This window comes from Mobula birostris, chromosome 13, assembly GCF_030028105.1.
Source record: "Mobula birostris isolate sMobBir1 chromosome 13, sMobBir1.hap1, whole genome shotgun sequence".
NCBI classification, from domain to species: domain Eukaryota; kingdom Metazoa; phylum Chordata; class Chondrichthyes; order Myliobatiformes; family Myliobatidae; genus Mobula; species Mobula birostris.
Window position 1 is genome coordinate 72,973,503 of NC_092382.1, and position 27,736 is coordinate 73,001,238.

Here is a 27,736-nt window from a genome sequence, read left to right on the forward strand (position 1 = left end):
AGACGGGGAGACGGGGAGACAAGGACCTAGCAATCACACTCGGCATAAATCGCGGATTAAATTACAGTTTATAACTCACTGTTATACATTTTCTTCCGTGAAGAAGCATCGAAAATCACAAAGAGCTATCTATAGAAACTGAGCGGACAAACTGAGAGATCGTTTCCCTATCAGCAATAGGTAGCTAACGGGTCGCCCTACTGATCAATGTTTGGCATCTGATCTTGAAAATCAATATCGAAAGTTCTGCTCTGCGTTCAATCCCAGATTTTTAACTAACATAATAAATTGCAAATTCACGAATGGACTCCAATCTGAAACTCAGTGGAGTATTGCATAGAATTCCCCCTGGATGCGTTGTAAATTTGGAGCGCTAGCAGATGGAATTTAATTCGAACAAATTAGCGGTAATGAATTTTGGAGCTTCCAGTAACGTAAGCAGTAAATACACAGAGTAAATTGTTTGCACCGAGGAAAGCCAATACTATAGTTCCACGAAGGTTGCCCTTTCTATGAGAGATGATTAACTGCGCGATGAAGGAGATTGGCGACATGATTGTGTCTGTAATTCTGGGCCTAGAACTGAAATGTTGGGTCGTTATATTGCAACGTCACGGTGCTGCAGTCTAGCTCACCGCATTATGGTGAAGACATCATCATTTGAAGTGAGTGCAGGTGATACCTTCTAGGATTTTTTCTTACATTGCACAAATCAATACATTGATTTATGAAACCGAATTTGCCAAAAAACTATATTTACGATCCTAACTACTTTGTCGCCACTTTCAACGAATTATGGATCCGTATACCCAGATCAATTTGTCCTACCACACTCCTCAGTACTCGACCGTTCACTTTAAAAGACCTTCCTTGGATGGTGCTGCCAAAGTGCAACACTTCGCACGCGTCTGCATTACATTCCATCTGCCATTTTCAGCCCATTTTTTCCCAGATGATCCAGTTCCCTTTGCGAGCTATGATAACCTTCCTCACTGTGACCACATTATCATCTAGATCATTGATATAGATGACAAATAACAACGGACCTAGCACTGATCCCTAGTCAGAATTTGGATAGACATGGACTGATTATACATGGTTATACATTACCTACCACGAACGAAGTCCGTGCCTGTTTAAATACTCATATATCCAGTCCCTCAGAATACCTTCCAATAACTTTCCGACAACTGATAACAGACCTCTAACTTTCTGGTTTATGTTTAGATTGTGGAACAATATTGGTTATCCTCCAATCCGCGGGCATCTCTCTCGTCACTAAGGATGATTTAAATATCTCTGCAAGGGCCCCCGGCAACTCCTGCAATGAACTTGCCCTTAATAGTGTATCGTCTCCTTGCACTCTCCTAAAGAAGGTGCAACATTTCACACTCAGCACACACTGAATGCTGGAGCAACTCAGCCGGGCAGCACCATCTGTGGAAAACAATAGTGGGTGTCTCGGGCCGAGGCCCTTCGTCAGGACGGAATTCAATCAGTTCAATTATGAACTTTTGCACTTTCTGACACGAAATCCAAAGGGGCAGAATAATGTTCGTGTCGAGACATTTAACAATGTTTACGCGAAGACCGATATTGGTATCGAAGTTCATACTGCCATGAAAATGTCTACACATGTAGACAGGGTAGTAAAGAAGGCACGGCGGATGTCTGCCATTGTTAGTGAAAGAACCGACCATCCAGAGATTGGGAGTTTATGATGTATCTTTATAAAGTTCCAGTGAGGCCGCAGTGGAGTATTTCATTTAGGTCTGGTCGCTCCATCTCAGCAAGCATGTGGAGGATCTCATAATGAAGCAGATGATGCCTGAATTAGAAGGCATGTGCTGTCGGGGAATTTGGATAAAATCAGTTGCTATGTTTGGTACTGCGAAAACTGAGTGGATATTTGAGAAAGATTCATGAGATTATGAGGGGCCATGGGTAGAACTGTGAGTCAGTATCAATTTGGCAGCGTTGAAATGCGTATCATCAGAGTTCATGTACTTTAGAGGAGGTAATTTCAAAGATCTATTCAGAGATACTGGTTAGTACCGAGTATGGACGTGCGGTGGCAGAGGTGAATGTGAAGTAGGCGTTCAAGAAGTTCCTGAGCACATTGTTGGGCAGGGTTGCGACTCTGCTGTGACCTAAGAATAAGCGAGAGACCTGTTCCCTGAAGCAGAAGGACAGTGTTCAAGTCAACAGAGCAGACCAGGAAACAGCCGCAGGGTGATCGATAGGGCATTCAGGTAGAAAAGAATGTGGTCATTAACTTTGACAGAGATTTACAGAGATCAACTGAAAGCAGAGCAGGACAACACACCTGCGGCGCAGGGGATGAAGAAGTGTGTGACTGTCATGGGATGGAAATAGGATCGGCAACCAGAACAGAGAACCCATGGGAACCTTCCCCTCAATAACAAGTACATCACATCAGATACTGTGAGGAGTGACGCCCTAGCAAAACAAAGCCACTGGGTCTGACTCTCTGACACAGAACAGAATGGAAACAGACAGATAGTAATGACAGGGGATTCAATGTTTATAGGGACAGACAGGTTCTGTGAATGAGAAAGATATTCGAAGATCATAAACCTCCAGGCTTACCAGTGTGGGAGAGATCTTGGATAATGTCCATAGCATTCTTAAGTGGGAACGGGAGTGAGCGAGCAGCATGAGGTCGTGGTTCCCGGGGGTATCAATGCTACGGGCAGAGAGTGTGACCATGTCCTGCAAAGTGAGTTTAGTTGTTAGGTGATATATTAGGGGACCAGACCTCAAGGTTGATGATCTTGGGATCTGTAACCATGCCAAACACCCCAGACGCTCGGAATATGAACATAACACAGTTTAGCATGTGGCTCGACAGATAGTGCAGGAGAGAGAACTACAGAGGTTTGGATCTTTGGAGTCTCCTCCACAGAAGCTAGGATGTTTCCAAGGGAGACAGATTGCACATCAACTGCATTGGGACCATTATCCTTGCAGTAAGGGTTTCTGGTCCTACTTATGGACATTTGAACAAAAGCTGCAGAAATATGGAAACAACAGGAATTCTGCAGATGCTGGAAATTCAAGCAACACACATCAAAGTTGCTGGTGAATGCAGCAGGCCAGGCAGCATCTCAAGGAAGAGGTACAGCCGACATTTCAGGCTGAGACCCTTCGTCAGGACTAACTGAAGGAAGAGCTAGTAAAAGATTTGAAAGTGGGAGGGGGAGGGGGAGATCCAAAACGATAGGAGAAGACAGGAGGGGGAGGGGTGGAGCCAAGAGCTGGACAGGTGATTGGCAAAGGGGATATGAGAGGGTCATGGGACAGGAGGTTTGGGGAGAAAGACAGGGGGTGGGTGGGAACCAGAGGAATATGGAAACCCGTGTGCCAGGATAGCTGGTGAAATAGTTGTGGGGAAAGTAGGGGTTAGGCCTACATGCAAAGACATGACCGAAGATTTGCGCATTGTGGGACAAATATTCTGAGTTGCCTCTATTTCAGTACAATGAGTATTGTTGGTAAGGCAGTGATATTATATGTTGGATCAGCACGTGGATTCTGATGTGCGACCATTAGTGACAATTACATGCAAGAGGGCAGAGCTCGAAGTTCACTGTTCCGAGGTTCTATTGTTTCATAACGAATGGAGAGGTGGATATTTATGAGGGAAACGGTGCCGTTACTCATCATGGAATATGCCATAACAGTGCTCATGCAGGGCCACCTCGAGGTCTTCTATAACGAGTCTATATGAGAAGGACAGAATACAAACTAACTCATGATCATGTTTTTCAGATTATATCAAAAATCAGTGGGATTTAGAGGAAAAAAAATTGCAGAAATTTTCGATAGTTGAAAAGGAAATAAGGTTGTGATTGAAGATGATTTTAATTTTCCACGTGATGAATGCGTCTCGGATACTGTAAATTGTTGGAAAGGGTAAACTTAGCATAATATGTTCAAGTAAGTTTTCTAAATAATTATATAGCAGTCCCAACTAGAGAGAGTGAGATACCGGCCCCCCTCTTAGGGAATGAGACAGGGCAGGTGGCAGAAGTGTGTGTACGGGAAAACGTGTGTCCAATGATCTTACTGTCATTAGCTTGAAGAACGACTGGATTGGTGCTCAGTTTGAGATCCGAAAATTGGAGAACGACCAGGTTCGATTGTATTGTAAAGGATCTGTAGCAGGTGTGATTTCGATTAGGATGGGTTCCTTATATCAAAGGGATGCTTGGTGTCACGAATCCCGTGACGGGAATAAAGAACCAGCAGAGATGGAAAACACTTTGGAGTCCAGTATTGCTATGAACTAATAATATTTATTAGTAAGTACGCAATACAGTAATATAAATGCAGATAAATCAAACAGGTTAGCAATGATTATATATATAAGTATATCAGTAGGTGTGGACATATATCTATAAAAAAACAAACTTCTTTAAGTCTAGAGGTAAAAAGATACAGCCTTACGATGATGAGTAAAGTTCAGTTCAATTCAGTTTCAGTTCGTGGTATTGAGTTGAGTAATGACAGAGAGAGAGAGAGGGAGAGATTTGAGTCTTCAAGTGAGCTGACGCCGTCGATCTTCTCGCTTTCCTTCGAAATCCTTCAAAAGTCACCGACTGTGAATTCAACAAAGGGGATCGGTTTTCTGTGGTGGAGCTATCCCCCAGGCGAGGGTGGACACATGGACAACTCCCTACCAGTCACCTCTTTCCTCTTTTCACTGCAAGAGCGACGGATCGATCCTCCAAAACACACTTATCATGCTCAACAATGCTCATTCAGTGTCCAGAACCTGTGTCTCAGGTCTATCATCTGACATCTATTTTATCTTCCCGTGCTGAGCATCAACTGTCATTCAAATAATCCCTCTTTCCTCTCTCTGTGAAAGAAATGCAAACAGGCAAAAATCCTTGAAGAAAGTATCAGCAACCTGCCTAAAATCATAACATCGGGTGTCCATTAAATAGCACTGCCTTTGGTCACCATGGCAACTTACGAGCTGCTCGGTGCTGTCTCCAACTCCAACTCAGTGGAAATCCAAAGTTGCTTTCATTGCCTTAAGGTGACAGTCCAACCGTTTGTCTTCGTCTCTCTCTCTTTTACAAACATGCTGTTGGTGTTAAATAACTCTCTCTCTCTCTCCCTCTCTCTCTCTCTTTTCGAAATACAGTTCATAGGGGTAATTCAGGATCCTGTCACATTGGAAACTGGTTGATCGAAAAAAAAAGGTGGTTAATTTCTTCGAAATACTGGTGGAAATCAACAGATCAGGCAGCAAATGTGGAGAGGAGACAACATTTAGGCCGAGCCCCTTCACCATATCTAGACTGTGCACTCCTCTGCCTAGTTGCTGCCTGATCTACCGAGTTCCTGAAGCATTTTGTGTGTATGTGTCTACATTTCCAGCAACAGCAGAATCTCTTGTGTTTTATATCTGCATTTTTAAGAAGGTTCTACTGTGGCATTAAACACACGGAAAGTTTGCTGTTATTAATTGTACTATTTTATGGGAGTGTCTTTCTGCGTTAAAAGAGCTGCTGAGTTTTCTACACACAAAAGAAATTGTGTATGGACATGCAATAGGTACTTGCAGAAACTTTAAATGGCACCGTGATTACCCAAAAAGCGCTGCGTAACAATTCTCGCTGTCGCTGAAGCACCGATCAAATGCGCAGGCGTCAGGGTTGTGGATGGTCCTGAATATCGCGCATGCGCGCAGTATTCAAACGGCTTCGGCGAAAATTGGACGCAGGTAAGAGAGAATCTCGGGGCGAGTCTTTTTAATACCGACTGAGGGGCATTTGCTTTGAGATACGAACACCGTGCCCACAATATCGGGACAGTCCTGCTCTCTTCCCTCTCTCTCAGCCCCACGATCCGTACACGGGCCCGGGGAGCTTCCGGCTGATGAGGGAATGGGAACGGATGGATCTCTCAGACAGAGCTGAGCTCCAGCTGTCTAAATGCAAGGATTAGGAACTCGGAGAAACGGAGCAAAATCTTTTACATCAGCAGTTGAGAAAATCACCTTCGTTCTCCCTCCAATCACAAACAAAAGAAAATCTGCAGATGCTGGAAATGCAAGCAACCACACACAAAATGCCGGAATTCAGCATTAGTACTCGTTTCCATAGATGCTGCCTGGCCTGCTGAGTTCCTCCAGCATTTTGTGTGTGTTGCTTGTTCTACCTCCACTTCTTCTCAACCTTTCTACCCGTGGGAACATGTTTTGACCCATTCACTCTGTGAAGATAATGATATCAAACACCTTTGCCCTGGGCAACAAATAGCTTTCACATCACAAATGTACCAGACTCGAATGAGACAGACTACTGCACCTCCCTTTATATTCATTGGCATTACCATCAATGAGCTTCCCACTGTCAGTCATCTGGGGAAGGGTTCAGGGGAAATATTTATGTACAATACAGAAACTGGTATTACCTGTATGTATTGCGGTGATGCAAAAGTTGCTGGAGAATTTGCAAGTGGGAAGAAGTGGAGTGATATTTTGAAATCTGACTTTTTAAAGCATAATTTAGCAAGCAAACCACATATGGACAATATGCAAAAGCTCTGGTGAGAAAATCATTCATTACCCGCTACAAGCCTGCTACATAGGTTGTGTGAGAGTGCAGATGAACTCAATCATACCCAGACGAGATTACAGTTCCTATCAACAGTGACTTACTAGCTGCTCAAGTGAATACCTCTCTATATAAAATTAACTGTGTGCATGTTGTCACTGGGTGAAAAATGCACAGTACAAGATTTATGTGCACACTGGTCATTGCAAATTAGAAGGGACATTGGTGGGAAGGTGGGGAGACCTCCAGTGTCCCTGATGCCCTCACCTACAAGATGTGCATCCAGCTGTAGCTTGTAACCCTGCACTTTAAGGAGTTGGAACTTGAAATGGATGAATTCCGGATCATCCAGGAGTTGGAGGGGGTGACAGATATGAACTTGAAGAGAGGTGAGTTACACCCAAGGTGCAGGACACAGGAAACTGGGTGAGAGTCAGGAAGGGGAATGAGGTTAAATAGCCATCGCAGAGTACTCTTGTGGCCACCCCCAACAACAAGAGGTGGAGCACTTTAGAAACTGTTGCGGTGGGGGGAATTACCTGGCAGAGGAAAGTCAAAGGGCTGATTGGGGATTTGTTAGTTAGGGTTACAGAACAAGAGGGGACTAATATCCCAGTGGTAAGGTTTGCTAGTGCTAGTGTGGGGAGAGGGGGTGAGGTGGTTAATATAAATTGTAGAGGGAAAGGGAGCCAGAATGACAGAACAGATAGTGGAGAGGGTGAATTGAATTGAATTGACTTTATTACATACATCCTTCATATACATGAGGAGTAGAAATCTTTACGTTATGTCTCCGTCTAAATATGCAATGTGTAATTTATTATAAATAGTTTATACATAGGACAGTCAATATAACACAGAAATGCAATTGTATCAGCATGAATTAATCAGTCTGATGGCCTGGTAGAAGATGATGTCCTGGAGCCTGTTGGTCCTTTTGCTGTGATACCATTTCCTGGATGGTAGCAACAGGAACAGTTTGTGGTTGTGGTGATTCGGGTCCAGAATATCCTTTGGGCCCTTTCGACACACCTGTCACTGTAAGTGTCCTGAATAGTGGGAAGTTCACATCTTCAGATGCGCTGGGCTATTTGCACCACTCTCTGCAGGTTCCTGCGATTAAGGGAAGTACAGTTCCCATACCAGGCAGTGATGCAGCCAGTCAGGATGCTCTCAATTGTGTCCCTGTAGAAAGTTCTTAGGATTTGGGGCTCCATCCCAAACTTTTTTAACCGTCTGAGGTGAAAGAGTTGCTATTGTGCTTTTTTTCACAACACAACCGGTATGGACAGACCATGTGAGATCCTTGGTGATGTTTCTGCCAAGGAACTTAAGCTGTTCACCCTCTCAACCCCAAATCCCTTGATGTCAATAGAGGTTAGCCTGTCTCCATTCCTCCTGTTGTCCACAATCAGCTCCTTTGTTTTTGTGACAATGAGGGAGAGGTTGTTTTCTTGACACCAGTCAGATGTTGTTCAGACCTCAGATAGAGTCAGCAATCAAATGATTGAGCATGGTGTGATGAATGTGCTGAGCTGTGTATATCACAATGCAGGAAGCATCGTAGGAAAGCCAGATGAGCTCAGGACAGGGAACTATGATACTGTAGCAATTATTGAGACTTGGTTGCACCCAACAGTCTGAGGGATTTAGAGGAACAAATTTATAGGAAGATTGCAGACCGTGCCAAGAATCAAAGGTTGATTCAGCAACTGATTTTAACATTCCATATATTGACTGGGACTCCCATAATGTAAAAGGACTAGATGAGGTAGAGTTTGTCAAATGTGCCCTTAATCAGTACGTAGAATTCCCGATGTAGAAGTGTGCAATAAGCTTTTAGGAAATGATCCAGAGCTGGTGACAGAAATTAGTGATCATAATTCGACGTAAAAATGGAAAAGAGAGCTCTGGACCACGGGTTGAGATTCTAAATTGGAGAAAGGTCAATTTTGATGGTATCAGAAAGGATCTGACAAGTGTGGTTTGGGACAGGCTGTTTTCTGGCAAAGGAGTACTTAGTAAGTGGGAGGCCTTCAGAAGTGAAATTTTCAGTGTGTGTAGTTTGTATGTGGCTGCCAAAATAAAAGTTGAAAGGTAACTGGTGCAGGGAACCTTGGTTTTCAAGCGATCTTGAGACCCCAGATATTTTGTTCCTCTAAATGCCTCAGACTGTTGGGTGCTACCAAGACTCATTAATGACTACAATATCATAATTCCACCCCCTGAGCTCATCTGACGTTTTTTTTAGTCGTCTGCTGTTGGTTCCTGAAAGCTTCTCAATGGTTTTTGCTCTATTTTTTGCCCTCTCTTTGGCTTTTATGTTGGCTTTGGCTTCTCATTTCAGCCACGGTTGTGTCCTCCTGCCTTTCCAATGCTTCCACTTCTTTGGGATGTATCTATCACTCAGCTCCCCAATTGCTCCCAGAAACTCCAGCCATTGCTGCTCCGTTGTCACTCCCACCTTTTCCCTTCCAAACAAGTTTGTCCAGCTTCTCTGTCATAGAAACATGGAGAAGTTCAGTACGGAAACAGGCTATTTGGCCCATCTAGTCAATGCCAAAAAAACATTTAAGTTGTCTAATGCAATTACCTGCACCGGGACCATCACCCTCCGTCCCCCTACCATCCAGGCTCCCATCCAAACGTCTTTGAAATGATGAAACCGAGCTCATATTCACCACTTGTGCTGACATCTCATTCCACACTCTCACTACCATTTCAGTAAAGAGCTTTTCCAAATGTTGCCGTTAAATTTTCACCTTCCCCACTTACCCATGACCTCCGGTTGTCACCCCACCCAACCTCAGTGGAAAAAGCTGCTTGCATTTACCCTATCTATACCCTCATAATTTTGTATACTTCTAACAAATCCTCAAAGCAATGTATAATTTCCTCGTTCATGGTTAGAACCTTTTTTAGATGTATAAGATGATGAGGGACATTGATCGTTTGGATAGCCAGAGGTTTCCATCCCAGGGCTGAAATGGCTAACATGAGGGGGCATAACTTTAAGGTGCTTGGAAATAGATGTCAGGGGTAAGTTTTTTTACCCAGAGAGTGGTGGGTGCGTGGAATGCACTGCTGGCTATTTTGCATTTGAGTGTTTCAGTTACTGTGGGGCCAGGCACCCATGCAGCTCAGTTGGAACAGGGAATAATACCAATGGAGAGAGCCAAACTGAGGCAGGTCACAGATTGAAGATGGCAGAAATGCCCCATTCTTATGGAGACAGGAAGAGCATCAGAGAGTTTGATGGTCATTCCAGATACCAGCACTGTGCCCAGTTAGAAGATGATTTCTCTCTCCAACTTGGGTTGACCCTCACTGTAACAGTTTGATGTCAGATCACACCTTGACAACTCAAGTGATCTCATCTGAAATGTTGCCCTTCACCCACTGATGAATTTTGTAAATCTTTTTTACAGGTTAAACACAACAAGGAATTTGTCTACAGCAATCTCGAGCACAACACGCCAGTGTTGCTGTCTCTGTCCAGATATTTAAGAAGTGGAGCAAAGGATTCACTCGATCATATGACTGACTGGCATGCTCGTCATTTTACACATTGCTCAGACAGAGGGAATGGATTCAGTTGGTCATTTCAACTGAAGGTACGTCAGCGAGTTCACACTGGAGAGACGCCGTTCACCTGCTCAGAGTGCGGGAAGGGATTCACTCAGTCATCCACCCTAATGGCACACAAGTCAGTTCACCCTGGGGAGAAGCCGTTCACCTGCTCAGACTGTGGGAAAGGATTCACTCAGTCATCTAAACTGAAGTTACATCAGCGAGTTCACACTGGGGAGAGGCCATTCACCTGCTCAGACTGTGGGAAGGGATTCACTCAGTCATCTAAACTGAAGGTACATCAGAGAGTTCACACTGGGGAGAGGCCATTCACCTGTTCAGAGTGCGGGAAGGGATTCACTGAGTCATCTCAGCTACTGAGACACCAGTCAGACCACACTGGGAAATGGCCGTTCACCTGCTCAGTCTATGGGAAGGGATTCACTTTCTCGTCTCATCTGAAGGTACATCAGCGAGTTCACACTGGGGAGAGGCCGTTCGCCTGTTCAGACTGTGGGAAAGGATTCTATCAGTCATCCCACCTTCAAGAACACCGGTTACTTCACACTGGGGGCCGGTCGTTCATCTGCTCAGTATGTGGGAAGGGATTCCCTCGATTTTGTCAACTACTGAGCCACTAGCGAGTTCACACAAGGGAGAGGCCATTCACCTGCTCCGTGTGTGGGAAGGCATTCACTTGGTCATCCCAACTACAGAGACACCAGCGAGTTCACACTGGATAGAGGCCGATCACCTGCTCAATCTTTGGGGAGGGATTCTGTCAGCCAAATCAATCAAATATACATCATTGAGTTCACACTGGGGAGAGGCTGTTCACCTGCTGTGAATGTGGGAAGCGATTCACTCAGTAATCTAACTTTATGTAACTTTGGCTTCGGCTGGCAGCTTAATATAGGGGGTGATAGCCTCCCAGCCCAGACAAGTTAAGAAATCTCATTTGGATGAATGCTGCGTGATGTGTCCCCTGTTACAAATCAGTACCCCAAAATAACAAACAGTACACAATATGTGATTAAAGGAATGAGATTTAAAATTCTTACTTTGACTGTAGGGTTAGTAAAGAAAACAAAAAAAAAAAAAGAAAATGGGCCCACTCTCTCCATTCACGTCTTCTCATCTCTCCCCAGCAAAAGACTATGAAATCTCTCTACCAGACTCACAAGGAAGAACATTTCTCTTATTGGATAGCCCCGCACAACAAAACCTTGTTATCTCTAGTCGTGAACTAAACATTGCTGCTACAGAGAAACCATTACCTCAGCAGTGAAACACTGCACAGAGGCCGTTACATGAGCAGTGAAACCTTACAGCGTGGTACACTTGTGACACACTACCGGGTTCACACTGGGGAGAAAGTTTCAATAAGCTGCATGCTGGATATTTGTCCATCACCATTGCTGAATGCAATTTTGAGAGTGACTGTCGGTGCTGAACTCTGCAATTATTGCTGCTGCTCACCACACCCAGTTCTGCACCCTGGTCACTGGGCATGAGAGGAGTTTCTTCTGCTGCATATTCACCTTTATTGAGACTGGAGTTTAATATTCTGGATCTGAGATAAATAAATCAGTTTATGTTAAACTCTGTCTCCGGTACCTAGTGAATTTATAACACCATGTGTACAGTAGAGAATCAACTCAGGCCGGCTGGACCCTGCCAGTGATTCAGTTCCACGACAGTCCTTTGAAATCCTGCCCTGTTGTTCATCTCTCGCTCTCCCTGTGCTTATGGGTTCCAAACAGTCACCACTCTGTGGGTGAAGAGGTTTCCCTTGAATTTTCTGCAGACTGAAGAAGTCAAGCTGACTGCAATTCTGTCTGAGATGTTCTTACCCCTGAAATCTCTGGGCTGAGGAAGAATGACATTGGTCGTTAACCTCCGTAATGACGACTCATTTTCACATTATGGGTCATTTTCCCTGCTTGTATAGGGTTGTTAGAAAACACCACTGTCCTCTAAAGACTGAAAGCAGAATGGGAAACCATTAGTTCAACGAAGCAGGGTCAGAAACCAGAGGCAGGTCTGCACAGGGCAGAGTTTGGGGATCTGGACGATGGGCAGGTTAAGAATGTATGATGAGGAGAAGGGAATCAGCAGCGGGGAGTGGCAACGAATGACAGAATAACAACATTTGGAAGCTGATTGAGAGAGAAAATCTTTCGGTTGTCTGTCTGATGACACAAACAATGCCTGTGGTGAGGTGCTCCACTGGTCGAGGAACGTGTGTGTGGAGAATGGTTTTATCTATTGAGAGAGCTGTTTCTGCTTGTTTATCCTGTAATATTATATCCGGATGGTTATTATGGATTGTCCTATCTGAAATAATGTATTGATTATCATATAATTTGTAATATTTTGGCTCTGAACTGGATCAGGCTTGAAATCTGATGGCTTTATGAAGTGATGGAGGGCCTTCGTGAGTCTGTATTTTAAATCAAGATTTTGGTGAATGATACTTGCCACTTGATTGTACCTTTGTAAGTAATCAGATTGAGTTAAACTGCAGCAGGATCCTGGAATGTGTTGGATTGTGTCTGGTTTCTCTTGGCATTTTCCGCACTTACTGCCTTGTTTTTATATGATTATGAAGACACGTAGTCCTCTTTTATTGTCATTTAGTAATGCATGCCTTAAGAAATGATACATTATTTCCTCCGGTGTGATATCACAAAACACAGGACAAACCAAGACTGAAAAAACTGACAAAACCACATAATTATAACATACAGTTACAAACAGTGTAAGAATACCATAACTTGATGAAGAAGTCCGTGAGCATAGTAAAGTTCAAAGTTTCTCAAATGTCCCACATCTCACGCAGACGGGAGAAGGAAGAAAAACTCTCCCTGCCATGCCAACCACAATCTGACTTTGAGTCATGCGAAAACTTCGAGCTCTGATCAGCTCTCTGACACCGAGTACTGAGCGCCATCTCTGTCCGAACGATTCGACCTCCTTCTCGGTCGCCAAAAGCAGGCAAGGCCGGGGATTTTGAGGCCTACCCTCCGAAAGATTCCCGACCACACAGTAATGACAGCAGCAAATGGGCATTTCATAAATTTCTCCAGATGTTCCTCTGTGCTTTCACGTTCCTCTCCATCAAATCAGAGTTGTCCACGGCCCCTATTTAACAGATACAACATCATTTTTCACCGGAGGGCTGCGCACGCGCGGCATGCCGCCATCTTCTCCTCCCGCCGTGTTCGTGCGTATTTCATGTACTTTCAATTTTTTTTTCCTTTTGTTAACCACCTTGTCCTGTATTTCTGCAAGGAACCCCTCCGTTTCTGGGAAGAGGTCTCCAACTCTCAGTCAGGTGCTCGATGCTTCCCTGTCAACATCTCATCTGCTCAGATCATTGGGATGTCTCCCATGGAGGGTCATACTCATTCCACTGGTTAATGTTTTCTTCCATAGTGATGATTCATTTTCCTGAGTTGGTCTCTCATTGAAGTTTTCTGGTTTGTATTACTTATCACGATTGCATAGACACACCTGGAGTGCTAAATCCTGTTCATTTTTGATGAAAATATATACATAGAAGTTTTATCTGACCTTTGTGTGATATTTTTTTCATGTGTGTTATTTCTCTTCTTCCTCCTGTCCAAGGTAGTGTTAATCTAAGTGGGTTTGAGCGTAAATAGTCGTTTCTAAGGTTATCATTTCAGTTCTTATTTATCTTTAAATTTTACTGATTGAAATGGGACCAAGATATTTTTATTTTAAAAAATCAGTGGTGGTATTGATGAAAGTGTTTATTGTCTTTGTTGTATTTGTTAACTATTGAGCTGTTTGGCAGGTTTTTTTTAAGCCTTGAACGAAATTTTGTCAACGGTTCTCGTTATTTCGCACGACTTTCTATTTTCTTTGCTTGTGGATATTCCAGATACATGGGTATCAGGAGTCCTGATGAAGGGTCTTAGATTCCCACCCATAGATGCTGCCTGACATGCTGAGCTCCTCCAGCACTTTGTGTGTAGTTCCCTAGATTTCTAACATCTGCAGGTCCTCTTGTTTCCCAGATACTTGTATGTTTCTTGAAAGAACAAGCCAAGAACAAGCTGGTGGTGGGGTTGTGTGGATCTGTTGGTAAAATATTAAATAAAATCTTTAGAAAGAGATGGCATAGGGTTGGAAGGTGTAGAATCTGTGGGTGGAATTAAGGAACAGCAAATATCAAAAAAAAAAAAAATCCCTAATGGGACTTGTATAGAGACCTCCAAACAGTAGTAAGTATGTGGGCAACAATTTACAATGGGAGATAGAAAGTGCGTGCTAAAAGGGCAATGTTACAATAGTCATGGGGGATTGTCATGCAGGTGATTAGGAAAATTAGGATGGTGTTGGCCTCAAGAGGAGGAATTCCTAGAATGCCTACAAGATGCTTTTTTAGAGCAGCTCGTGGTTGAGACCACTTGGGGATCAGCTATTCTGGATTGGGTGTTGTAATGATCCAGAATTAATTAGGTCACTGAAGTTCAAAGAACCCTTAAGGGAAAGTGATATTTATATGATCAAATTCACCCTGACATTGGAGAAGGAGAAGCTAAAGTCAGATGTGGAATAAAGAGAATTAGAGAGGCATGAGAGGAAAATTGGTCAAAATTGATTTCAAAAGAACACAGGCAGGGATGAAAACAGAGCAGCAATGGCAGGAATTTCTGGAAGCAATTCAGAAGGCACAGGATATATACAGTGGCATGCAAATGTTTGGGCACCCCGGTTAAAATTTCTGTTACTGTGAATAACTAAGCAAGTAAAAGATGACCTGATTTCCAAAAGGCATATAGATAAAGATAACAGATTTCTTTAATATTTTAAGCAAGATTACATTTTTATTTCCATCTTTCGCAGTTTTAAAATAGCAAAAAAGGAAAAGGGCCCAAAGTAAAAGTTTGGGCACCCTGCATGGTCAGTACTCAGTAACACCCCCTTTGGCAAGTATCAACACTTGTAAATGCTTTTTGTAGCCAGCTAAGAGTTCCAATTCTTGTTTGGTAAATTTCTGGGTTCAGTGTTTAGTAGCAAAGCACTGACTGTGGAAATTACAAATCAGAATATCATTACAGTCACAGAGCCCAGCAGCACTGAAACAGGCCCTTCGGCCCTTCTAGTCAATGCTGACCTGCTTTTGTTTTTACTGCCTATTTCCAACTACCTGCACCATAGCCTCCATTAAATGGCACCACATATAACTGTGAGATTCTTTTTTTCTACAGGAACACTTAGCAAATCTATAGAATAGCAACGGAATCAATGAAAGATCAAGTAGAGCATATAATTCAACAAACTGTGCAAATGCAAATATAATTAAATATCAATAGATAACAAGAGCAATGGTTGTAACCCTGGGGAACCCAACTGGGCCGGGCCTTGAGTCCAATAAACAGCCTCCCACCATCACTCTCTGCTTCCTACCATCAAAAGAAATGTGCATCCAGTTAGCCAGCTCTCCCTGGATCCCATGTGATCTGACTTCCCACAGCAACTTACCATGCTGAACCTTGTCAAAGGCCTCACTGATGCCCATGTCAGCCACGATCCTGGGACAGAGGTGTCACAGATCAGAGGGCACAGATTTAAACAGGATGAAGAGGTTTAGAGGGATCTGAGGAGATTTTTCACTCGGAGGGGAACTGAAATCTGGAACACACTGCCCGAGGTGGTGTGGAGACAGGTCCCTTCACAACATTACAAAGTGGATGAGCATTGAAACTGCTGAGATACAGTCGGCTATGAACCGAGTGCTGATAAATGGGACCAGTGTGGACAGTGAGTGGATGGTCAGAACAGGTATGGCCGGCCAAAGGCCTGTTTCCGTGCTGTGTGATCCACCACTCCGGACGTGCTTGATTGACGATGGTGGCACCGCAAGGCATTGATTTCACAACGCCTCACCCCTCTCCAACCTGAAATAAACCAGACTGAACCCCTTTGTCACCACTGTGAATATCTGTTTCTGTCAAGGTAACATACAAATTGGTCACTTCTGCTGAACAACTGGCAATTGATGAAGTCCCTGTGTCGTCTTCCATTAATGTTGCTTCATTACAGCAAAACTAACCCTCTCACTGTGTCAGAATCAGTGATTAAATCCGGCCCCAAACACTTTGCTTTCGTCCCTGCACATTGTAACTTGAACCATCTCACCGAGGGTCTGATGGAGACACAACCCCTGCCCTCTGCACATGTGATCACATCTCCCCTGCTTCTGACATTTCAAATACCCTCAGAATGGATTTCTGATTCAGTCTGAAGGTTATGGTACATTCAGCTCATCGTCAGACCTGACAAACCATGTCTTCCCACAGCTGGTTCCACCTGTTGGTGTGTCCTCTTTCCTCCACCTCCAGGGAAGCTGCATCTCCACACAAACTCCTCACTTGAGACGACTGTCTGTACCCGTGACACAGAAAATCACATCACTGTCACTCTCCTGATACCATCCGGGAAGCGGTACCGCAACATAAAAGCCAGGACCAACAGGCTCCGGGACAGCTTCTTCCACCAGGCCGTCAGACTGATGAACTCACGCTGACTTGAGTGTACATTGTCTGTTTTATTTATTGTAAACTATTATAAATTACTATGATTGCACATTGCATAATTAGATGGAGACGTAATGTAAAGATTTTTACACCTGATGAATGTAAGAAATAAATTCAATTCAATTCCTGATTCCGTGTCTGAGCTGCTCCCCTCCGGGTATCCTCCGTCAAGCTTCTTCCTCAGTCACCATCTGTGAGGTTATAAAAAACAATTAAAATGATCTATCAGACAGCTCCTGTACCCCTCCACCCCTGTTAAAACTCTCTGCTCAGCCCCTTCCCTATTCCCTTTCCCTTTCAGACTCCCGATGTGCCAGCAGATCCGAATTCACCATGTGGACATTTCTACCTCACAGGAGGCTGTACAAACCCGTGTCCTTCTCTGATGCACAGCTCAGTGACCCCAATCCCTGTCGGCACTCGCAGCCCATGACGGTGACAGCTGTCCTAGACTCTGTAACTCACAATCTTGTAACACATAATCTTGTTCACAGCAAGTTTAGACAGTCATTAATATGAAGAGAGAATTGTTGTTTCCTGAAAGGACAGGTGAGCGAAGCTGTCTGATCCAATTCACCAGATGGTCTGGTGTTTACAAGTTAATTTGTCCCGGGACCAACACCCACACCCACTCATAACCCCAAAGTAAATGTCCGCTTTCTGATTTATTTCCATTTCCAAAGTGATAACCCTTTCATTCAGAGAATCGAGGACTGAGAGGTGAACACATTGAAATGCACAACGTCATTACCGGTTGACCCAGGGATCCCAGTCTCTGAAAAAGGGGGTGGACTGTCCGGGACTGCGATGAGGGGAAGTGTCTCCACTCTGAGGGTGGTGAATGTCTGTAAATCCCCACCACAGAGGGCGGTGAAGACTCAGTGATCGTCCTCACATAAAACAGAGGCCTGCAGATGAGTGGAGACCAAAGGGATCGAGGAAATGAGGATCGGACAGAAACATGTGGCTGAGATGGGACAGCAGCCGCCATCTTGTTGATGGTTCGAGGGGCTGAATGGCCACCTCCTGCTGTTTCTTGAGTGTTGCTGTCCAGTGAGGCCAGAGGAATGTGAATAGAAATGAGTGGTTATAAACATGGACTGATTTAAATGAAACCTGCACATTTCCTGTTTGGGTCTGAATTGTGTGTTGGATCAGGATGGGAATCGAGCCCGTGACTCTGTGACCTGGAGGTGGAGGGAAAGGGACAGAGAAGATATGGAGAGAAAAGGTAACTATGTATTTGTTGTAAATATGGAATAATGTGGGAAATGCAGCGGATGGGTCAGACAGCATGTGAGGAGCAAGGAGCAGAGTCACTGGTTCAGGTGGGAGACCATCCACCCATCACCTGATCCCGTTTCCTGTTCACGTTTTCCCACAGATCTGCAGCATCTGCCGGTCACTGCTCTACGTGTCTGTGTAGCTTCATCTTTCACCCGTTCAGACAAGGCAGTGAGATCCGGATCTGTCACGTCCTCTCATTGTGGGTGGACAATATGTTTTTATCTGCAAAATTTTCATGTTTCATTGCACTGTTTTTACCTGAAGTGCAGCCAATGTTTCTGGGTGTATGATCAATTTATGTGAGAATTTAGCCTTTTCTATTTATCTGAGCTTCTCATAAATGTGTACAGTTTAGTTAAGCTTCACTCCAGAATTTGCAATGCAACAACCCAGTCAGTCAAATAGCTCCACACATTTAAAATAGTTTATTACATTTTTTTTATGTTGTACTACTTACATAATTTAACTATTTAATATATATATTCTTATTTTAAATCACAATTGTTAAAATCTATTATTATGAATTAGGTTCTACTGCTGCCGCAGAGACAACGAATTTCACGACATATGCTGGTGCTATTAAACCTGATTCTGATAATTGGTATGGGAGACCCACCACCGGTCACCTGATCCCAGTTACCACAGATCGTAATGTGAGATTGAAGCCTCTACCATTTGTTTGCATTCTTCAGAAATGACAACAATTAAATTTCCTTCTGTGGCTCCAAAGCAGCTCAGTCTGTCTGATATTTCCACACAATTAAAATGGGGAATTTGTTTGTTATCATCACGTACTGAGTTACAGTGTAAATCTTGCCTGACGTACCATCCACACAGATCGATACATTACGACAGTACATTCAGCTGATATACGACAAAACAATAACTGTAACAAAGCATTATGGCTGCAGAGAAAGTGCAGTGCAGATAGACATATGGTGCAGGGTCACATCCAGTTACATTGTGAGGTCGAGTCCATTTTATCGGACTGGAGACCATTCATTTGGCTTATAACCGCAGACAGGAAGCCGTCCTTGAGCCTGGTGGTACGCGCTTTAAGGCATTTGTATCTCTTCCCCGATAGGGGAGCGGGTTTGCAGCAAGAATGTACGGGTTGTGAGGATCTTTGAGGACACGGCCTGCTTTTCCGACGCAGGGGAAGTGTAGGAAGAGTCCATGGAGGGGAGGCTTGTTTCTCTGATGTTCTCTGCTCTCCAAAGTTCTCTGCAGTTCCTTGCAGTCATGGGCAGAGCAGTAGCCATACGAAGGCGTGAAGTATCGACAAGAAGCTCAGAGACCTCGGCCTTCGCCCTGCCTTGTGTAGCTGGATCCTGGACTTCCTGTCAGATTGCCGGCAGGTGGTAAGAGTGAGCTCCCTCACCTCTGTCTCTCTGACCCTCAGGACTCATATCCCGCAGGGTTGTCTCCTTGGCCCCCTCCTTTACTCTTTTTATACCCATGACTTGTGTCACCACCCACAGCTCCAATCTGCTAATTAAATTTGCTGACGACACTACACTGATTGGCCTAATGTCAAATAATAACTTTCAATCGATCAAATGCCTCCTGACAAGGCTCGGTCCAAACAAACTTTTCACCCTTCTTCAGGAGATTAGTCAGAGGAAGAACGATATCTGCAAAGTTCTTACAGAACTTATGATAGTATCCAATCATTCCCAGAAATCTTCTAAGAGGCTTCTTACCAGTTGGAATAGAAACTTCAGAAATCGCCTGAACAGGAGCCAACTTGCCTTGACCTACTACATAGCCAAGATAGGTCACAGTGGCATGGCCAAATTCACTCTTAACTGTAAGGTTGGCCTGGGAAAGCCTGTCAAACAGCTTTTCTACTGCAGAGATATGCTCTTCACAAGTGTCACTCCCTGTGACTAAGTCACCAATATAGGCACCTGTGTGTTCTAACCCTCGAATTACAGAATCAATCATTCTCTGGAATGTTCCTGGAGCATTTTTCATTCCAAATGGCAAAACATTGTATTCATACCACCCAGAAGGTGTCACAAACGCAGAAATTTCTCTATCTCTGTTCGTCCATGGAATATACCAATACCCTTTAAGCAGACCAATCTTTGTAAGAAATTTACCTCTTCCAACCTTATCCATGCAATCATCCACCCTAGAGATAGAATAGGCATCTGTTTATGTTACTGCATTTACCTTCCTATAATCAGTGGAAAATCTAACACTACCATCAGGTTTGGGCACAATAACGCAGGGTGAGCTCCAATCTGATGTTGAAGGCCTAATAATACCATTTTCAGCATATATTCAATTTCTTGCTCAGCCAATTTACACTTTTCTACATTCATGCGATACGGCTGTTGTTTAATTGGTTTGGCTTGACCAATATCTGTGTCATGTACTGTAACCATGGTTTGCATGTCAAAATAAGGCTTTATCATATTTGTGTGTACCACCTGTGTTAGTTTACATCGGTCAGGTGTTTTAATAACATAATTCACATCATTACTTTGAGAGACTATTTCATAGGGTCCATTGAATTTCGCCTGAAGTGGATTCGTCAACATTGGAAATAAGGCAAGCACGTTATCCCCCACCTGACATTTTCTTTTGGAAGCCTGCTTACCAAACCAACACTTCATTTTATTTTGAGAAATCTTTAAGTTTTGTCTCGCTGGACTACAGGTTTGGTGTAGTTTATTTTTGAACTTCAAAACATAGTCTAACAGGTTAACATGTACATCCCCATCAGTCCATTGTTCCTTTAACAAGGTCAAAGTTCCCCTCACTCTATGACCAAATATAAGTTCAAATGGACTAAAGCCCAGTCTTTCCTGTACCGAGACACTTACTGCGAACAAAAGCAAAAAAGACAGTTTGCCCTCATCCAAGTCTTTTCCATTTTCTACACAGTATGTCTTAATCTTTGTTTTGAGGGTAGAATGAAATCTTTCTAAAGCCCTTTGTAATTCTGGATGGTATGCAGACGATGTAATTTTTTTAGTTCCCAGTTCATAAACTACCTGCTGGAACAATCCAGATGTAAAATTACTTCGTTGATCAGACTGGATTTCTCTAAGCAAACCAAATAAAGTAAAACAAAAACTGATAGGAGCCCTCCCCACAGTTTTAGCTTTAATATTTCTGAGAGGTATTGCTTCTGGGAATCTGGATGCAGTGCACATAACAGTTAGCAAATACTGATGGCCAGCTTTAGTCTTTGGCAATGGGCCAACACAATCTACTATAGCTTTGGAAAAGGGTTCACTGAAAGCAGGTATAGGCCGGAGTGGGGCCACTGGGATGAACTGATTGGGTTTACCCACAGCTTGACAAGTGTGACAGGTTCTGCAATAGGTCACAACATCTTTCCTCAAATTAGGCCAGTAAAATTCTTTCATAATCCTGCTTACAGTTTTATTCACTCCAAAATATACCAGATATTAACAGGAGTAGATAGAGTGGACAGCCAGCGCCTCTTCCGCAGGGCACCACTGCTCAATACAAGAGGACATGGCTTTAAGGTAAGGGGTGGGAAGTTCAAGGGGGATATTAGAGGAAGGTTTTTTACTCAGAGAGTGGTTGGTGTGTGGAATGCACTGCCTGAGTCAGTGGTGGAGGCAGATACACTAGTGATGTTTAAGAGACTACTAGACAGGTATATGGAGGAATTTAAGGTGGGGGGTTATATGGGAGGCAGGGTTTAAGAGTCGGCACAACATTGTGTGCCATAGGGCCTGAACTGTTCTAGGTTCTCAATGGCCACCTAAGGGCATACTGTGGGGGAAAGTTAAAATTTCAGTCCTATAAACTTTAGGGACTACAACTTGGTGAACAATTGCCCATTCCTCACTCGCAGGTATAGCAGGTGGCCTCCACTTCCTCATTAACACTCCATCCTTGAGATAATACCCTACTGGCACTTTCTTAATCTCATCATCTGAGAAAGCCCTTTCTTTTAAAGCTTCAATCTCAGGGTCTCAATTCTGTTCTGCTATAAACTCCTTCCTAGACAGGGATAAATATTTCTCATCAGACTTAGTACCCGAATCCTGTTGAAAGAATGAAGGCAGAAAAGACCCTTACAAGTCATCATAACCTGATCCCGATTTTGGCTGTCATAGGTACCAGAATCATGCTGCACAGAACCGTCTCCATTGGCAGACTTTTTAGCCATACTTTGAGTTACTGCGCAGGAAGGATAAATATTAAAATCCATCCGTGGGTCGTCAGTGGTTGGCTTAGTTGTCAACTGCACTGCAGGAACAACCTTACCATCTGCCCGGTCATTCCCTAACAGCAAAGTAACAACTTCCACCTGTAAACCGGAGCATAATCTGAACTTAACAGGTCCTGAAACCAACCCTGACTGTAAAGTTACCCTGTGCAATGGCACAGAAACCATGCCACTCCCAATGCCTTTAATAAGATTTACCTCACCAATGTTAGTCTCATCACCAAACTTTAGAACGCTGTCTAACGTAACTTACTGAGAAGCCCAGTATCTCGAAGAATTTTCACTGGTACTGGGGTTGACCCTTCCTTTACTAATATAAACCCATCTGACATAAAATGATCGAATCCCTTCTTAACTCGGTCAGACCTCTCAGTCCTTAACTAAGCCTCAACAGAATGTTCAGAACCCTGTGGGTTTATATGTGCTTCAACATACAGATCACAGGCATTTCGGACGGCCTCCTTTTCCTTTTTCTTCTTCAGGATGGAATAATTAGCCATCATATGACCAGCTTTCTTACAATAGTAACAAGAAAGATCAGAATATTTCTCCTTCAACTGCTTCCCTTCATCCTTACTCTTGTTACTAATCCCAGCTTTAACTTCTGGTTTACCCTGGTTATTCCTGCTACTCTTTTGGAAGCTCTTATTCCGGGTAAACTGAACCTTATGAGTTAAAGCAAACTCATCTGCTAATCTAGCAGACTCCTGCAAAGTGGCAGCATCCTTTTCATCTAAATATGTCTTCATGTCATCAGGGATGCACCTTTTGAATTCTTCAATTAAAACCAACTCTTTCAAGCTGTTAAAATCATCATTTACATTTTCATATGTGCGCCGGCGTTCAAAACACACAAACTTCTCATAAGCAAATTCCATACAACAATTTTCTTAAATTTCTAAACCTTTGCCTGTATGCTTCTGGGACCAACTCGTAAGCTTTCAGCACAGCCTGTTTCACAATGTCATAATCAGCTGCTTCATCAACTGTCAAGGCAGAATAGGCTCGCTGAGCCTTCTCCTTAATTACACTTTGTCAGAGAATTGGCCAACCCACTTTTGGTCACTTTAAACTCTGAGCAAACTTCTCAAAATGCTGGAAGTATTTATCAACCTCTGCCTCATCAAATGGAGGTACCAATTTAACTTCCTGACTGGACTCAAACTTATCACCAGAGTGTAACACTAGACCCCTTTGCAGCAATCTATCTTTTCCAGCTCAAACAGCCTCTGTCGTTTTGCTTCCTCCCTCTGTTTTTTAATTTCACCTTTCCAAGTTTTAACCTTTTAGCAATACTCAACAACTCAATCCTTCTGGCATCCTCTAATGCTTCAGAGGTTGGCGCTTGCAGAAATCTATCAACATCCATTGCCGCTGATTTTTCACACACAAATAAATCAAAAGGGATTTACCAATGAAATTGATAATTAATCAATCAATATGCCCCCAAATTTGTTCATATTCCAGGCGCAGGCCCCAATTTTCTTACGAACTGTAACGCTTTAGAAACGAACCAGCAGCAATAGACTACACCAGGCGTCTGGTTTTGATGTTAAAATCACTATCTTTATTAGTATCTACTTATAAGATAGTAACTTAAACAAGATAAACAAAATTGAACAGTGTTACGTGTGTGTGTGTGTGTATATATATATATATTTAAAGATAACTCCCAAACTATTGAGCTTAGAGGCTTGAGATGGTAAAGTATGAAAGTTCAGTTCATCCATGGAATAGTTGATGAGAGAGAGATATTTGTAATCCAAGGTAAATGTCGAGACAAGGCAATTATGTCAAATTCCACAGGTTCCACGGTGGTAAAACAAGAGAAAAGTCGCTGTAGATTTTATCCTTGTCGTTCTAAATCCACGTACGAATTATCACCGAAAGGGACTTGTCACAAGGGGTATCATCTTCAAGTGAATTACCAGACCATACCCAGACACATAAGACATAAGTGGTCTTCACAAATCCGATCCACTCCAATGGATCAAATGAGGTGATAACCACACATTCGATGTTCACTGAATCAATAATTAACCCACCCTTGTGGGCATGGGAAAGTTCTAAACAGTGACCCTTGGCCACTAGTTCCCTTCTTTCGATCCTTCCATTTTTTCTCCTTTGTCTCCATCTGACTCTGAGTGTCTGTGTCCTTGGTTAAATCTAAACAAGCTGCGAGCGATGTAAACAAGCTGAAAGTCAGACTGATTCGCCTTCTTAATCTCTCCCTCTCCCTTAAAATGACAGTCCACAGGAAATGAAACCTCGAGATTCATATCAATGCCCGCTCCCCAATGTGAACTGACTGGTGTGCCAGTAGTTGGGATGACTGAGTGAATCCTTTCCCACAGTCTGAGCAGGTGAACGGCCCCTCCCCAGTGTGAACTCGCTGATGACTCTGTAGGGTGGATGATCGAGTGAATCTCTTCCCACAAACTGAGCAGATGAACGGCTTCTCCCCAGTGTGAACTCGCAGGTGACGCTGTAGGGTGGATGAATGAGTGAATCCCTTCCCACATTCTGAGCAGGTAAATGGCTTCTCTCCAGTGTGAACTCGCTGATGACTCTGTAAGTCAGATGATCGACTGAATCTCTTCGCACATTCTGAACAGGTGAACGGCTTCTCTCCAGTGTGAACTCGTTGGTGACTCAGTAGGTCGGATGATCGAGTGAATCTCTTCCCACATTCTGAGCAGGTGAATGGCCTCTCCCCAGTGTGAAGTCGCTGGTGACTCAGTAGGGTGGATGACTGATTGAATCCCTTCCCACATTCTGAGCAAGTGAACGGCCTCTCTCCAGTGTGAACTCGCTGGTGGGTCAGTACGTGAAATGAATGAGAGAATCTCTTCCCACAGTCTGAGCAGGTAAAGGGCTTCTCCCCAGTGTGAACTCGGTGATGACTCTGTAGGTTGGATGACTGAGTGAATCCCTTTCCACATTCTGAGCAGGTGAACGGCTTCTCCCCAGTGTGAACTCGCTGATGACTCTGTAGGTCAGATGACCGAGTGAATCTCTTCCCACAGGCTGAACAGGTGAACGGCGTCTCCCGTGTGTGAACTGACTGGTGTGCCAGTAGGGTGGATAACTGAGTGAATCCCTTCCCACAGTCTGAACAGGTGAACGGCCTCTCTCCGGTGTGAACTCGCTGGTGCACCAGTAGGTCGGGTGACCAAGTGAAACCCTTTCCACAGTCTGAACAGTTGAATGGCCACTCCCCGGTGTGAACTGACTGGTGTCTCAGTAGCTGAGATGACAAAGTGAATCCCTTCCCACAGACTGAGCAGGTGAATGGCCTGTCCCCTGTGTGAACTCGCTGGTGACTCTGTAGGGTGGATGAACGAGTGAATCCCTTCCCACATTCTGAGCAGGTGAATGGCCTCTCTCCAGTGTGAACTCGCTGGTGAGCCATGAGGTCAGATGACCGAGAGAATCCTTCCCACAAATTCAGCAGATGACTAGCCTCTGCCCAGTGTGAACTGTCTGGTGTGTCCACAGGTGGGAAGACTGACTGAATCCCTTCTCACCCACAGAACAGGTGAATGGTCTTGACCAGTGTGAACTTACTGATGTACCTTCAGCTGAGATGACTGAGGGAATCCATTCCAACAGTCTGAGCAAGTGAATGGCCTCTCCCCATGTGTAAAATGATGGGCGTGCCAGTCAGTCAGATGATCGAGTAAATCCCTCCCCACAGTCTGAGGAGGAAGGATGATCGAGTGGTTCCCTTGCTCCACTTCTTAAATATCTGGACAGAGACAGCAAAACTGGTGTGTTGTGTTCAAGATTCCCATAGACAAATTCCTTGTAGTTTTTAACCTGTAAAAAGATTTACAAAATCCATCAATGGGTGAAGGACAACATTTCAGATGAGATCACTTTAGTCACTAAGGCGCGATCTGACATCACACTGTTACAGTGACAGTCAACCCAAGTTGGAAGGAGAAATCATCTTCTAACTGTGCAGAGTGCTGGTATATGGAATTAAATGGTATCTGGTACCTGGAATTAAACTGTCTGATGCTCTTCCTGTCTATATACGAATGGTGCATTTCTGCCGTCTCAAATCTGTGACTTGGATCAGTTTGACTCTCTCCACTGGTATTATTCCCTGTTCCCACTGAGCTACATAGGTCTCTGGCTCCACAGTAACTGAAACACTCTCACACAAATAGCCTTTGTTGACCTGCAGCTGGGATTTTCTTTTATGCACTGTTAATTTAAAGTGCCACAGTTTAAACACCGTATAAAAATTTGCTGCTGAGATGAATGGTTGGTCTGTTAAAAGGAATTAAAGTGAATATTAGTATTATTTAAGGTTCTTGTCACAGTCATAGAAAAGTACAACACAGAAACAGACCCTTCGGCCTATCTAGTTTGTGCTGAACTAAACTTTCTACTCCCATATCTCTACCATCCAGGTACCTACTCATACCTCTTAAGTGTCGAGATTGAGCTCACATTCACCATTTGCGCTAACTGCTCATTTCACACCTGAATGACCATCTGTGTGAAGAAGTTTCCCCTCATTTTCCCCTTAACGTTTCACTTTTCACTCTTAACCCATGGCCTCTGGTTGTATTCCCACCCAATCTCAGTGGTAAAAGCCAGCTTGCATTTACCCTATCTATACCCCTCATAATTTTGGTACTCCTCCATCAAATCTCCCCTCAATCTTCTACGTTCCAACAAATAAAGGCCTGATCTGTTCAATCTTTCCTTATAATCAAATTCTCCAGACGTGGCAACATCCTTGCAAATTTTCTCTGAACTCTTTCAACCTCTTTAACATCTTTCCTGTAGGTAGGTGACCAAAACTGCACACAACAGTGCAAATTAGGTTTCACCAATTTCTTATACAATGTCAACATAACATCTATCTCCTGTACTCAGTACTTTGGTTTATGAAGGCCAATGTGCCACAATCTTTCTTTCCGTCCCTACCTAACTGGGGCACCACTTTTAGTGAACTATGGACCTGCGTTCCCAGATCCCTTCCTTCTACATCACTCCTCAGAGCCCTACCAGTCACTGTGTAAGACCTTGTTCCTACCAACGTGCAACACTTCACACCTGTCTGCATTAAATTCCATTTTCTGTTTCTCAACGCATTTTTTCCAGTGTGTCCAGATTGCTCTGCAAGCCATGATAGTCTTCCTCACTGTCCACTACACCCCCAGCCTTGGTGTCAGCCACAAATTTGCTGATACATCTAACCATGTTATCATCCAGATATCTGACATGGATGACAAACAGCAACAGATCCAGCACTGATCCCTGTGGCACACCACTAGTCTCAGGCCTCCAGTCAGAGAGGCAACCATCTGCTACCACAGTCTGGCTTCTCCCAAAGACAGTGTCTCATCCAATTTACTATCTCATCTTGAATGCTGAGTGACTGAACCTTCTTGACCAACCCCCCATATGAGACTCTGTCAAGTGCCTTGCTAAAGTCCATGTAGACAACATCCACTGCCTTGCCTTCATCCACTTTCCTG

General features: G+C 43.8%; 2 protein-coding genes across 2 annotated transcripts in view; one reads left to right on the top strand and one right to left on the bottom strand.

The window, feature by feature from the left end:
- LOC140206978 (uncharacterized) overlaps positions 1–11,607 on the top strand; it is a 61,957-nt gene extending 50,350 nt beyond the window's left edge. Inside the window, exon 4 of the mRNA XM_072275296.1 lies at positions 10,022–11,607. Within this exon, the coding sequence (XP_072131397.1) occupies positions 10,130–10,804 (675 nt within the window). The 5' untranslated portion in view covers positions 10,022–10,129 and the 3' untranslated portion in view covers positions 10,805–11,607. The remainder of the gene's footprint in view (positions 1–10,021) is intronic.
- LOC140207995 (NACHT, LRR and PYD domains-containing protein 3-like) overlaps positions 1–27,736 on the bottom strand; it is a 118,617-nt gene that overhangs the window by 34,871 nt on the left and 56,010 nt on the right. The gene's annotated exons all lie outside the window — the stretch shown is intronic.